A 15,297-nucleotide genomic window follows, 5' to 3' on the forward strand; every position below is an offset into this window, starting at 1 on the left:
CACACATCCGCCTCGGCCTACTCAACGCACGCTCCATCACCAATAAATAAGCCCTGATTCACGACACCATCTCGGACCACCACATCGACCTTTTGCTCATCACTGAGACCTGGTGCAGGCAAGACTCCCCGCCAGCCATCTCTCTGGAAGTTGCGCCCCCAGGATACAAGGTTCTTCATAAACCTCGTGCAACTAACCAGCGGGGTGGTGGCTTAGCGGTCGTTTACAATGCTCACTTGAAAATTAAAGAGCTCTATCTACCAATGGCTCCTGCCACCTTCGAGGTCCAGTCCGTATCCCTTACTACTAACGAGTGCTTTTCCATCATTTCCATCTATCGCCCTCCAGATGGCAGCATCAACACCTTCTTAAATGAGCTTTTGGAATTCCTATATCTGATTCCTAACCCATCTCACAGGCTCGTGCTTACAGGTGACTTTAATTGCCCCGGCAATACCCCAGCCTCCATCGATAGTCACCTTGAGTCAACTTTGGCCTGCCATAACCTGGTCATCACAAACTCAGGCCCCACCAGAGCTTCGTCAACAAACGTTGAGAGCATGCTCGACCTGGTTCTGGAACCTGACCAGCACCGACGCATCACTGCACTGGGAGTTTTCCAAACTGGTTACTCCGAACACCGCCTCATACTTTCTTCCCTCCAATTTCCCAAGCCAATCACCATCAAATTCACCCGCAACTTGCGTAATTTTAAGGGTATCGAATTTTCTGCTTTTCGTCACCTTGCAAATTCGCTTTCAATGTTATCCCCATCATCGGATCCAACCGTCTGCGCTCTCCAACTAGAAGCTGACATGAGGGCGGCGCTAGACAAACTAGCTCCTTTAAAATCATGAACCGCTAGGCAGTCTTCCCACGACACTCACTGGCTCTCAAGAGATGCCATCATTGCTAAGCGAACCAGGAGGCGCCTTGAAAGTATCGCATCCCGCAGTGGTCTACCTGCTGATCGACTTGCTTACAGAGTCGCCTGCAGGAAAACCAACAAACTGATCCTAGTCTCACGTTCCTCCTACATTGAGGAACGCATCAAAAAAGCAACCGGAAAACCGCGCATTCTATGGAAAACCCTCAAAGATCTTCTACATCCTGGTAGCACCATGGTCCCTCACCTTAGCGATCCCCTTGCCCAGGGGTCTGCAACCTTTAAGACATAAAGAGCCACTTGGACCCGTTTCCGAAGGAAAAAATAAACTGGGAGCCGCAAAACCATTGCAACATTTAAAACAAATATAACACTGCATATATTGTTTCTTACCTTATTGCTATATACAGGATCGTGCAGTCAGCTGTCAATCTGAATAAAAAAAGGACTTTTTCACTTAACAATGTAAAATATATTTTTGCAAATTAATAGCTAAATTACCTGGTTAATGGGATTTTTGCTCCTGAACCTCAGTGCACAGTGTCTCTGCACATCAGGGCTGTAAGACGTCACCTTCATTTTCACACAGGCTTGCAAGCTGTCATCTGTGAGGCGTGATCGATGTTTGTTTTTAATATAGTTCATGTTGGAGAAGACCTGCTCACATACATATGTGGAGCCGAAGATCGACAGGACTCCAAATGCATACTTTTTCATGTTTATATAAGTGTTGGGGATGGCATTCCATGTTTCGAATACAAGTTTGTCCTGTTTGGGAAGGTTTTCAATATCACTCCATTTATAATTCTGAGCCAGAATGGCCTTCTGACGGGCAACATCCTCAAGAGTAGCGGTCAAGCATTTGAACTTGGACACCCATATATCTTTGTCGGCTATATCGGCCAGTTCCATCTCAAGATCAGGTTGACTTACACCTGCAAATGCAGTCATATTCAATAGGGATGGATCGATCGCCAGGGGAGTGACAGGGAAGGATAATGTCGTTTTTTCCTCTCTGAACTCACAGAATCGTTTCCCAAACGAACTTTGCATTGTGGTGATTGCAGACTTGAAATATTCCAAATTTATCGTATCATGACTTTGTTTGAACTCTCTCAAAGAGGGAAAGTGAGACAGTGTACCTCTCTGTAAATCTTTGACAAACACTGTCAACTTGCGCTCGAATGCCAAAACCTCCTCCAGCATGTGCAGGGCTGTGCCTCCTTTCCCCTGAAGGGTTGTATTTAGCGTGTTTAGATGTGCTGTCATGTCTACCATAAAATGTAATTTTTCCAGCCACTCTGGCTGTTCCAGCTCAGCAAAGGTGAGCTCTTTGCTGCCCAGGAAGGTTTTTACTTCTTCCAAACATGTGACAAAGCAACGGCAACGTTATTGCCTGTCACCGGGCGGGCAGTGTGGAGCGGAGCGGCGACCTGTCAGCAGCGGCAACGCCAGAGCAGGTGTCACAGTGCGCCTCCTCCCCTCGCTAGCATCCGCCCCGGAGCCGCGGTCAAGGTTCAAAAGAGCCGCATGCGGCTCCGGAGCCGCAGGTTGCCGACCCCTGCCCTTGCCTCACTGAAACTTGCCATCTCTTTTAATACTTACTTCACCAACAAGCTAATCACCGTCACAAACTCGTACACGTCTACCGACACATCGCACCATTGTACCCCGCTCATGGTACCTAAAATTGTAAGCACTAACCCAGACTCTCTTCTAATTACGCTAAAGCCAGTGTCTACAAAAGACGTTTTCTCTTTAATTGAATCACTTCATTTGAAGTCATCTCCACTCGACGTGCTCCCAGGTTCCTTGTTCAAGCAATGTGCTCCGGAACTCGCCATCATGATCAGGAACATCGCAAATGCCTCCTTCTCTTCGGGGTGTTTTCCGTCCAACCTCAAATCTGGCCTGGTTTCTCCCTTGTTAAAGAAACCAAGTCTAGATCCGGATGACCCATCTAGTTATCGTCCCATCACTAACCTCTCGAACCTCTCTAAACTCCTTGAACGACTAGCCCTCGCCCAGCTAAAACCACACATCACCTCCTCCGCAAACTACTGCTGCTCCAGTCAGCTTACCATCAAAACTATTCCACAGAAACAGCACTCACTAGAGTGCTCGATGACATTTTAACGATCATTGATTCCGGCTTAACTGTTGCACTTGTAAGTCTGGACATTTCGTCAGCCTTCGACACCATCAACCATTCGCTCCTTACTTCCCTCCTGAAATCCGACTTCGGTATATGCGGCTCAGCACTCAAGTGGATAGTTTCGTACCTTTCTGACCGGCAATCTTCAGTCAGGGTGGGCATGTTCATATCGCCTGAAACAACAGCATTATGTGGGGTTCCCCAGGGCTCTGTTCTAGGTCCCCTGCTCTTCACAGCCTACACTTCTCCGATCGGCCGGCTCATTGCAAGCTTTGGTGTTAAGCATCACTCATACGCGGATGACACGATTCTATTCACCGCCATCGATTCTAGCAATACATCTGGATTCGAGAGGCTCTCGGAATGTACCACCGCCGTGCAACAATGGTTCACTGCACACAACCTAGCCCTTAATCCGAAAAAGTCAGCGGCCATCATGTTAGGTACCAAGCAACGTCTCAATTCAGCAGCACTCCCCACACACGTACACATCTTCGGTCACAGCATCAAGTTCACCGACCACTTCAGCTACCTCGGTGTCATCCTAGATTCAACTTTATCCTTCGACCGTCAAACCAACCATATCATCAGCTCATATAACTTTCACCTGAAGGCTCTTAGACACATACGTCCTCTCATCTCTACTGAAATTGCCAACACATTGGCATGTTGCATAGTTGGGTCTCGCCTTGACTATTGCAACTCCGTCCTAGTCCGGACCTCCGCTGGCAACCTAAAGAAACTTCAAAGACTACAAAATAACCTAGCACGCGTCATCATTGCCCACACTCATCCCCGTCTCGATTCACTAGCTTGTCTCCGTGCTCTCAACTGGCTCTCTATCGCCAGTAGGGTCACATACAAGACCGCCTGCCTCTGCCACAATGCCTTCATATCCGCCTGCCCGCCGTACCTTTCTTCATTATTGACAACTTGCAGCTCAGCACACGGCAGATGCCTGCGCAGCGCGACTCACGACCTCCTCTTGATACCAAGATCCAGGATGATCATGTCTATGCGCCGCTTCTCGGTGGCAGCCCCAACAGTCTGGAACGATATCCCTCTGCACATTCGCAGCATCACCTCAATCGCCGCCTTCAAGAGAGACTTAAAAACTCACCTCTACAATCATGCTTTTGAGCGACTCTGAGCTTGGCTCCGCGCCTCTGAGTTGCGGCCACTACATCTGCAAATTTGCGCGGGTTACAAATTTAACTATTATTATTATTAATATTTGGGTACAGTATTGTTTTTGGAAGCATTCACCGTAATATCGTATGAATGTTTACTTCACCGCATCATCGTAGGAATGATGCGAGAAGAGATTAACGGGTTCTTATGTTAGCGATTTACGTACTCAGCGCTTTCGCTTTCTAAATTACGGCTTGAATGAGGGGGGAGGGGTATGACTACACTCACAAAATTAATATCTTACTAGGAATTTTATAAAACAAAAGTTACATACATAACTGTTACGCTTTGTGTAATTCAACAAAAAAATGGCGCGGAAGGGGAAATCGGCCGCGGCCGTGTTTGATCGCCACCCAAGTATGTGTTCGTGACCAGATTAAAAAATTGTGAATTTTTGGTCGGAACCCGATTTGGTCATGGTCAGAAGCGTTCGTGACCAGAGATTCTACTGTATATAGTTATTTTTCAGAAGCGACCAGGCTACAAACTATAGCGCAACGAAGTGGCTTGTCACGTGAACATTTCTAACAGCCATATTCTCTAAACGTGTGATGCTGATTCTAAATGTGGAGGAAAAAAACTGGAGGACCCGGACAAAAATACCCGCGACAGGCGGAGAAAATGCAAACTCTAAATATACAGGCGTCAGGTAGTGACATCTCGCCACCACGGCGCCCCTGCTCGAGCGAGTGTGGGAGAGCGTTCCCTGTCGAAGCATCTCCGTGTACGAGCGAGGACGTGAGGGTTGTGGTAAAGCGCTCGAGAGAGATAGACAGCGGCGGTGGTGGTGGACGCACCGGGCCAGGATTAACGAGTCCTGCGTGTCGGCGGCGTACAGCGTAGAGTCGGGTGCCACGCCCTCGCTGGGCTCAAGCGCCAGGTTCTGCGACAGCGTTGCCCCAGCCAGGTTCTGCGACAGCGTTGCCCCAGCGAGGTTCGTGTTCACACAGCTCACCTCGTCTGCCGGGAAACGTGGAGCGGTCAGAGGAGAAGCTCGGGCTGCGAAACTCGCTACAAACCGACATGCAGATGCTGACACGCAACAAGTTAAACCCGGACAGCCTCTCAGAAACCTCCTGCTCTCGTCAAGTGAAGGAGATGTCCAGCGTGTAATCAAGCTCCATTGAAATGCTTCCGGATTTAAACAATTCAGTGGATTCTTGTTCAATTGAGTAGAGGCACCTCTCGTCTCCCCTGTATGATTTATTCTGCAAAGCTCTGGCAGATGAGACGATCGTGGTCCCCCCTGGATAAACAAAAAGCACTGAACACTTGACGTTGTTAAGTAGACTCATGAGACATCCTCTATACGCGCTCCTGTGGACCTGGTTGGAATGGCTGTTTAGACTGGCATGGGCAAATTCCGTCTCAAGACAAGAGACAAAACAAATAATCAGGTAATTCTCCTCCTTCACTGTCCCTCCACATAAAAATACAAGTAGTTTTTACACATTCCATCAGCCACAAGGCCTTCTGGCAGTGTATCATTTCAGCAGTACTGGTTCAATGCCGGTTTCGAGATTCCGTGTCTCATCAGCAGTCAGGTTTGCTTGAACCAATGCTGGCAAACTGCCAGGTGTTAATAGCCAAGGGCCCTTTCTGTTGGACATAGAACTTATTTCATACCGTACGTAGCCAACGGTACTAATTGGAGGTGCGGATTGAGAGAAGGGGAGGCTCCCCACCTGGGAGCCGTGCCGAGGGGTTGCAGTAGGTGTGCGTCGAGCAGTAGACTACAGCCAGGCCAACCTCCGCCTCCGTGATCGTGCGCAGGCCGAGGCTGCAGAGGGAAATGTCACAACAACACAGCAACACAACACGTGAACAAGACTGGACAGCACAGTGTGTTTAACTTCTGTAGTGGTAATGATGGAGACAGTCTTCTTCTGGAGGCAACACGTTTATTTAACAGGAACAACTAAAACACGAGGTCCCTAGTACAAAGGGGTATCGGCCCCTCCACCCGATACCCTGGGCAGGTACAGCCTCCGGGCTAGCGTGTCCGACTCACTGGGACCACTTCCTCTATATATCAGCCCTCCGGCTAGGGGGACCAAGGGGAGACCAGCCAAGGTCCTCGGGTCCTGGCCACTGGCCCGCTCGGTCCCGGCCCTTAGAAGGACGTCAGGTTCGGGGGTTCCAGGGTCCTAGTCTAGGCTGGCTCTTCGGGTCTTCAGCTTGACGACGACTGGCAAACCCGTTCAGGGGTCCGCCTTATATACAGCTCCCAGGGTCACTCCGCCCCTGGCCACGCCTACTCTCTAGAACCTTCTGGAGGGACCTGGACTATTGCATAATCCCCCTGCCCCCACCGGGGGCCTGGGGTGTGTATCTCCGGTTCCCAACCACCTTCTGGGTTTCGTGGCCTAACGGCGTTACTTGATACAGGCCGTACTCGCCGTTACCCCCTGTTGACCAATGGCTGACGCTACACCAGGTGAGTAGTGATAACCGCGTGTAACGCTAAGAATACCCACTGCACTTCTAAGGTGCCTATGAATGTCTGATGTATATTGCTACATATACAGGAATATTGAAAGTAAATACCAGTTATTAGATATCAGACACAAATACCAACAATGATACGCATGCCCCGCAAGCACATGCCAACTTCTTCCCACATACCAAATGCTGAAATCAAGCATCAGCACTCAATACACTGTTCCCAGAAACACCCACCTCTTCTGATTCATCAGCAGCAGTCATACAAGCAATATCAGCAGTGGATTGATCATGGCTGCTGCTGATGACGATGATGATAAATAAACCCTTGTCAGAAGTTTGTGAGAATGTCAAACTTTGCAAGTGTATCTCCTTTGTGCTGGTGACACCGTTTACCCACGAAAGCCTCACCGAGTCTCAAGGCCATTTTTCCGAGCAGGGGGCGACGATTTCTACGTGTTTCCCAATCGAGTAATTTGCCGGTAATTTTATAATTGGTAAAATTTGCATCACGACGCGGGGCATGCGACGGCAGCATTGACCACGGGCGGCCTGCCAGATCCGAACCGTGGACGTCTGCAACGAGCGGTGAACGCTCCGCCGCTGGGCTTCCACTGGGCCCGCCGAGTCATGCCGCATCACGCCGCATGGTCGCGTTTCTCCCGAGGACGCCCTCCCGTGTGCGCGACGACGACGAGCGGCCGGTGGCCCCCTCGAGCGCCACTGGACTCACGTGCGGAGGCGTACGCCGACTTGGGCAGCCCACGCTCGCGCGTCCTGCGCCAGCACCTGGGACGAGGGCTGCGAACAGCCGGCCTCTGGCTCCACCACGCAGAAACCTTCTCCGTGCCGCGGCTCGGCGCGCTGGCCGGGGGAGCACAGGCACAATGCCGCGCCGCCCGCCAGCGCGATCGGTACCGCCAGCCGCTTGTGCTGGAACACAGAAGACGGCCCACGTCGGCACCTCCAATTCACACGGTTGGCTATGTAAGGTCCAAAATAAGTTTAATGTATATGTAGTGAGTCCAACTGAGTCGCAGATGTTGTCTTGGGAGCAACACTATTTATTCAGAACTCAACATAACACAACACAACCTACACTTGGGTGTTGAATGCTCATCTAGCCACGCTACGGCAGAACTAGGCATGGTTCGCTATCCCGGCCCGGACCACAAGCTGGGTCCCGGACTGCGTGGCTAGAGGCTTCTTTTACCTGACGTGGATCTTCATCACCAGCAACAAGAAGAACCCCAAGCCCCTCACGGGGCCCCCGTTATATTGGCCTGGGCTGGGACTGGCTCCGCCCCTCACCCCGCCCACCTTCTAGATCTCTCGAGGTCTTTCCTGAAAGCTCCCCGAGAGCTCTTTAATACCACGTGACCGCCCATAGGCCCCCGTCCACCGGTGCCCCCCCTCCAATATCATCCGGTCACGTGTCGGCAAGTCACGCAGCGTATCATGCCCCAACGTAACCCTGGCTGGCTGAAACTCCCTCTCGCTCCCCCACCGGCAGCCCGCACCGCACACTGTACGTGGTGTCTCCGTGCTGACCATCGCTCACCCAAGCCCCGCTAGGGCTGGTACTACGTCCAGTAAGCGGGCTACACATAATGCCAACACATTATCCGCCGTGGCTTCGTAAGCCCGGCACCACACACTGACAATCACAGTCACAACATATGCGTACATACAACGCTCTCCTGTGACAACGCCAAAGGCTGCAGGCGCCGTGGGCGGAGGGCCCGGTACGCACGTGCAGCTTCAAGATCGCCGGTGCACACACGACACGCACCATCTCCTACTTCGCGTGGTCATGTCGGCGTCGCTTCTACTAAAGTGTTCTTATGCGTGCACTGCGCCCCGCTCGGATTTTTCTGGGCAAATCATTGTATTTTTATTTCTTATTGAAGGCTAAAATAAATACTATTAAACAAAAATATTTTTTACCAGGTAACGCCCACTGAGCTATAAAGCTCTTTTTCAGTAGCGACTTGGTCACAAATGACCGGAGGACCCGGAGAAAATTCCACGAGACACCGGGAGAGAAAGAGACGCAAACTACAAATATACAGCAGGCGTTTGGGTCGGGATCGAACCCACGACCTCTTGCATATCAGGCGAGGACGTTAACATCTTGCCACCGTGGCTTGCCCTGAATTCCATCTTACTGGAATTCAGGGTATGTTCTCCCCCTGTTCACGCTTCTTTGGAAACGACTGAGTGGCTCACGGCCTGAGCTGGGCTGAGTTAGAGGCCAAGACGGAGCCGAGCCAAGAACATGATCCTGACCCTAAGACTCGTGGCACGGCACACGCGTGGAGAGCGGAACACGTGTGGAGCGGCACGCGCTTGGAACAAAACACGTGTGGAGCGGAACAAGCATGGAATGGCACCTGCTTGGCGTGCAGGAACTGGAAGGTTTTCCCCTGGAACAGGAGCCTCCGCTCAGGCCGGGGGGTCAAGTCGAGGTCGCCCGGGTTGATGCCCGGTTCATCAGCCAGAGGCCAGAAGCTGATGCACATAAACACACAGCGCACATCAACACATCAAAACAGCCAAGACTCGTTTCCTAGTTACAAATATTTTATTCTGCTTATTTACCCAGGCAGGCCTTACCGAATCTGAAGAATATTTGTTTCCAGAGGGTTCTGCCAAGTGTTTGCAGTAGGGGGTGATGTTGTTGCTGAGTGAATACAATTGCGTAATCTAACCTATAAAATAATTTTTTTGTCTGTCCGTCCATCTGTTTGTCTGTCTGTCGGCGCAAAAATTTGCCAGCTACCACACTGGAAGCCCCGCGGTGGGCAAGCCCTATTCTGTTTTACCGTCCGTTACCTTTAAATTTGTTACAATAGCGTTTTTGTGCGATTTATTTTTATTTATTTATGTAAATTTGCCGCCCGGCGCGGGACAAAGCACACAATTGCGCATGCGCGAAACGCTGACAGGAGTTGCCTCTAGCAACGCACACACGGTCGCTAAAAAATTTCATTCGCATTAACAATGCTTAAAAAATATACACACAACGCTGAGGTTCATTCTTCACGGTCTTATGTCCTCCCCCAACCCAATGCGTGCAGTTACTGATATAAAGTCCGTATATATTAATATTGAAGCGCTTACATAGCATTATTGCAGCGTGGGTGGGGAGTGCGGCCCAGCCCCCAGCCTGGCAATGTGTTACCTCCTCCGGTTGGGCAATCTAGGCGAGGCCGCGGGCTCTGCACGGGACGAGGCCTCACCATGGCAATGTAAAGTACAGTTTTATTGAATCTTTCGCTAAGAACTCAGGTTCATTGTTTACTATTATGAAACAAATAATTTGGCAAATATTACAATAATAATGTTTGTGTGCAGAAAACTAATATTTCATTATTAGGTTGCTAATTACCATATTTCCCCGTATATAGCCCGCATACGCATATAATCCACAGACGCATATAACCCGCAAAAATAGCGTTTTGTGTAAAACAAATTTCAGATAGCACGCACCTCCATTTACCCCGCATGCATTCATATCTTTAACGTCGTTACCGCAGCTTAATTCCATCATATTAATACTAAGTTTACATTTGTAATACATTCCACTATCAATTGTTAACATTCAAATCATAACGTTCATAAAGAAAACAAACTAACCGGAAACGAGCGAACGTAATATAGTTAATAAGTAACAAAAGTAAATATCCAATAAATAAGTAACACATAACTGGTCGATAAGTACAATTTTAGCACTGGTAGATTGCGCACTGCGCAGATAATAGCGGAACTACGGTAACGCCGTTGCCTCGCCCCCAACCCCCCACCTCTCTCCCCCTAGCTGCCCCACCCCCCAACCCCCACCTCTCTCCCCCCAGCTCTCCCGTCGCCGGTAAACAAAGTGTGTCCACTTCAAACATTGTCGTTTCATTGTACAAACAATTCGAATCATTTAATATGTGATAACATGTGCAATGTGTGAGTGGTTTATTCAGCAGTGCTTTAGTCAAAGGTAAGTGTTGCATAGTGGATAGTCCTACCATGATTTTTTTTTACGAGTTATGACATGTCACACGTGTAAAATATTTTTGGGATAGCCCGCACCTCCATATACCCCGCAGGGTCTTGTTTTGTTTGTAAAAAGTGGTATACCCCACGGGTTATATGCGGGAAAATAAGGTATTTCATTTTTTAGGTGTTTTTATGACACTGCGACAGTACTGCCAGTCTGTGTTGTGGCCTGCTGCCTGCTGATTAATTAACGTCAGTGCACTGGCACTATTATCTACACTGCTAATTTTGCTTTTGGCCATTATGAGTGTATGCCAGTCTATAATCTGTTGCTCGCTTCTTTACCTCACTCAGTGTACTGCCAACTTTTCATGCTGACTGTATCCTGCTTTTTCAGCTGCTGACCATATTGCCAGCTTTTAATGTAGACTGTGGCAATGCTTATGTCATTGAGTCACCGTACTGGCAGTCTATAATCTAGACTGTAGCCTGCTTCTCAAATTACCTGTGCGTACTGCTGCTCTTTAATGTAGACTTATTTCAGCTTATTTCTTCAATGCATTTCTATTGTTTCGATTGCTTACGTCACGCTATAGTACTGCGATGCTGATTAATATGTTATACTGCTAAATACGTTTAACTTTCTTAGCTACAGCCCATTGCATTTCGTCTATCGTTTTGTTACATTCGTGGGAACATCACCCATACTTTCCACCAAAGCGGGGAGCACGGAAATATTGCTGACCTTGCTTTCTTACGGTGGGTGAGGAACATTGTGAGAGAAACATTGTTCTTCCTACCAAGAAAACACCATCGCACGATTTCCTGACACTAACAGAGCATACGATGCCCTACAATAACACATTTTCCTGTCGCAAGGCCAAGATGGGTACCACGTTAAAATTCCTCCAATTACAAAGCTGCAAGACAAAGACATCCTCACGAAACTGTCTCCTCTAAAAAAACTTCTATTCCTTCGTGATCATGGACAGAGGAGGAAACCACATATTATGGTATGCCAACCTCTTTCACCAATATGTTGTCGATTAGTGCCAACATTAAGAGTGAGCGCCTTCTTTACATTCAACTGAATCAAAACCGCCTGCGTGTGAACAGTATGCTCATCTCTGGGATGCCATCAATGCCGAAGGAGATGCAAACGGTCACAATGTGGGCTGATTAGTTATTTTGCCTTCATCCTTCACAGCTCCACCAAGATGCATGTGTAATGTGAGGATATATCCGGCTCACTGACGTATCACAACTCGTCATGATGTTTGGCTCTACCGGTCCTGGTCCATAGCCAATGGGGGGAAGCCTAGGGGCGTGGCCCTGACGTAATGGAAAGGTGACAGCTGTAAGTAGAAGATTGGTTTTGCTGGCTTTGGCCACAGCCAATGGGGAGCCTACGAGGGAGTCTGGAATATTCCATAGAGGCTAACCAGGATTGGTGGAAACGTACCACGTGACCCGGGTATTAAATAGGGGTGGAGACAAACAACACGTGGTCAGAACTGGAACGAACGGAGGAGGAGGCCACGCGAGAGTGGGGCTCCAAGTTGCCACGTGGCTGCACGTCTCTCTATCTATCCCTCTCACACTGCCGGTCAGCAGCGTGAAGGAGAGCTGTAATGAAAAGTAAATAAAAGATCGGATTCCAGAAGTCGCCTCAACGACCTTTATTACACATGCATGAGAAGACTCAGGATGCCATGACATACATCAGCCAATATGCCACGCCCCATCTCTTCATCACCTTCACTTGCAATCCCAAATGAATGGAGATCCAGGTTTACCTTTATCCAAACCAAAAGCTACCAGACAGATATGACATCTTAGCGAGGGTCTTAAAACTCAAAATTTATGACCTCATTATGCTTATTACGACCAACAAATGCGGTGTCTTTGGATAGACAAGCAGTAACTTGCACACCATTGGGTGGCAAAAACGTCGTCTTCCTCATGCTCACATTTTGCTATGGATGAGGGAAACAATTCATGCAAGTCACATTGACACATTTATCAGTGCTGGGCTACCTCACCCCCATCAACACCCTGCCCTTTTTCTATGTGGTCTGTTACCAAATGGTCCATGGCCAATGTGGCCAGTTCTATCCAAATGCGCCATGTATTCAAGACCACGGGTGTACCAAGAGGTATCCACGGAACTACTTAAAAGACACTCAGTCAGCCCTTGATGGCTATCCTCTATCATCGTCACAGAAATACTGAGCATGGTGGATTGCAAACAACGCTCAGACCTGCCACTAACTCGCTAATTAACGTTCAAAACCGGTGGATCGTTCCCTACTGCCCTCTTCTGTGCAAGATCTTCCAGGCCCACTTTAATGTGAAATTCTGCTATTCTAAAAAAAGCCATCAAATATGTTTGCCAATACATCAACAAAGGCTCTGAACATGGTTGTCTTCGCCTTACAAAACAGAGGGGCAAAGTGTGCATGAGCTCAAACTTTTTTTCCAAGGAACATACATCAGCAACAATGAGGCCATTTGCTGAATTATTGGCTTCCCCATCCATGACCGTTCCCCCACAGTCGTCCATTTGGCACTGCACCTCCAAAATGGTCAACGCATCTACGTCACCAAAGGAAATGCCCTACAACAGGCCCTAGCTCCACAAGATACCACCCTTATAGCGTTCTTTGTTTTGTGCCCAAGTGACCCATTTGCTGCCAACCTGCTCTTCCATTAAGTTCCCTCCTACGATACATGGACTGATAAAAAAAAAATGGAAGCGACGTGCTGCTGACGGTGAATCTGATGCCTTCGGACGAGTCTACACAGTTCATCCCCAAAATCAGCAGTGCTACTTTCTCCCAATGCTTCTCCATGTTGCCAAAGGGCACACATCTTTCCAATACCTCTAAACAGTGGAAGGAGTTCATCTTCTTGGTTATTTCGGTAAAGTCACGTAGAATGGAAATAATAAAATAATAAAAATAAAACATAATAAAATAATTCTCACGACGTTTCGGCCACAACGCAAGCAGCCGTCCTCAGGTGAAGAACAGGTCTGTCGAGGAGACAGTCTGAATGACACACTTCGCTTCGAAGACCAGAAGGCAGGAGAAAGATAGCCATCAAATGTCATAAATTCCACACAAGAACAAAGGGGGGGGAAGTCGCAAGGGGTTGTTAGGATAACACCCATTCCTTCAAAGGCCCTTTTACAATACAAAACCAGGTCACGAAATATATATATATAATTATATTCTTAACAAAGAAAATAGCATCGACAACAAGAAAGCACAGACGGGTTTGAATCCTCATGTATTAATTCCATACGGACATTATTTACCCTTAATAATTTCTACGCGGCCGGGCCGAAGCATCAAAGAATAATTATGGCAGTCAGGGTCGCTCCTAAAAAAAAAAACATAAAAACTAATTCCCTAGCCCCGGGATATCAGATTAAATAATAACAAGAAGTCAAATAATAAGTACGAAATTAAAGTGGATCTCCTAGGAGAGTTAAGAGCGGAGAAGTCTATCATAATTAACCAACACGCAACACTCCAGGGGAAGCGAGCAGCTCACAGCCGTCTTTGTCTTCCCGAGAGGAACGACCACGGAACACACACACAAAGCCAGGAAATGACCCTCATAAAAGTTCGTGGCGAGCGGGAACGGCTCGAGAAAGGAAATTAACACATGCCTCCCAAAAATAAATAAATAAACACACGCGCAGGGTGCTCCAATGACGGAGCATAGCCGTCTTTGTCTCCCCGCAGCACGGACAGCAAGATTTGCGCACGCGAGCAAATAACATTTTCCCATAGGGAGATCAAACCACGACTCAACCGTGAACACGGCTACGGCATACCTGGAGTCGCTTGCAATCAAATCACAATGATACTAAGCAGCCAAATGAATCGCATATTAACTTCCAAACCAAAAACAACTTAAGCTGTGTGAGACAAAGGATAAACGCCCATAGCGAGGGAAGGAATTATAGAAATCGCTTAACGCGTAGGCTTTCGCGACCAATATTATTCATAATAAAAAAACGTGGATTATGATTTTTGTAACCTCGGTACGAACGCGAAGCGTCGGTCTGGTTTAGGTTGATGACTCGTGTGGCGCCGTTCGCGAGGAAACCCCACCCCTCCTTCCAGAATTATTACGGACAGCTGGTCTTTAAAGCTCCAATAAACACACACGCGACACATACGGACGGACACGCACACGACACACACGGACGAAACGCACACGAACAAAGGGAAAAGTTATATGACCCGGCCTTTGAACAACTCGGAAAAACTGAGTGGATTTTCCCAATATAAGCCAAGGAAAAATCCATTCAAGACATCTCCGGGGCTACGGCCCCTACCAGAGATTTCCAGGGCTCCTGCCCCATCTCATCTCAACGCCGACAACGAAGAAGCTCTTCCGTCATCCAGAATGACGATGTTCGCGGGGTAATGACGTGCATCGACAAGCCGAGGTCTGCACCACCTAAGAAGAATCGCTACCCTGAGTCGCCGAGCTGCGAGTGAAGCTGACGGAGACTCCAGCTATCACTCTCGAGCAAACAAAGACACCCAACGTCCACCCAGCAACGAACGAAGCATCGTTCATCGCCAGAGTGACGACCAGCGAACAACCTGCAGGA

At 48.5% G+C, this 15,297-nt stretch overlaps 1 protein-coding gene across 1 annotated transcript in view; it reads right to left on the reverse strand.

Annotated features, from left to right (window-relative positions):
- NBN (nibrin) overlaps positions 1-15,297 on the reverse strand; it is a 42,365-nt gene that overhangs the window by 13,160 nt on the left and 13,908 nt on the right. The window contains exons 6-9 of the mRNA XM_078602174.1: positions 9,068-9,185; positions 7,408-7,607; positions 5,918-6,012; positions 5,030-5,192 (exon numbers count right to left, since the gene is read on the reverse strand). Of these exons, the coding sequence (XP_078458300.1) occupies positions 5,030-5,192; positions 5,918-6,012; positions 7,408-7,607; positions 9,068-9,185 (576 nt within the window). The remainder of the gene's footprint in view (positions 1-5,029; positions 5,193-5,917; positions 6,013-7,407; positions 7,608-9,067; positions 9,186-15,297) is intronic.

The sequence above is a fragment of the Lampetra planeri genome, chromosome 17, assembly GCF_965212315.1.
Source record: "Lampetra planeri chromosome 17, kcLamPlan1.2.h2, whole genome shotgun sequence".
Lineage (NCBI taxonomy): Eukaryota > Metazoa > Chordata > Hyperoartia > Petromyzontiformes > Petromyzontidae > Lampetra > Lampetra planeri.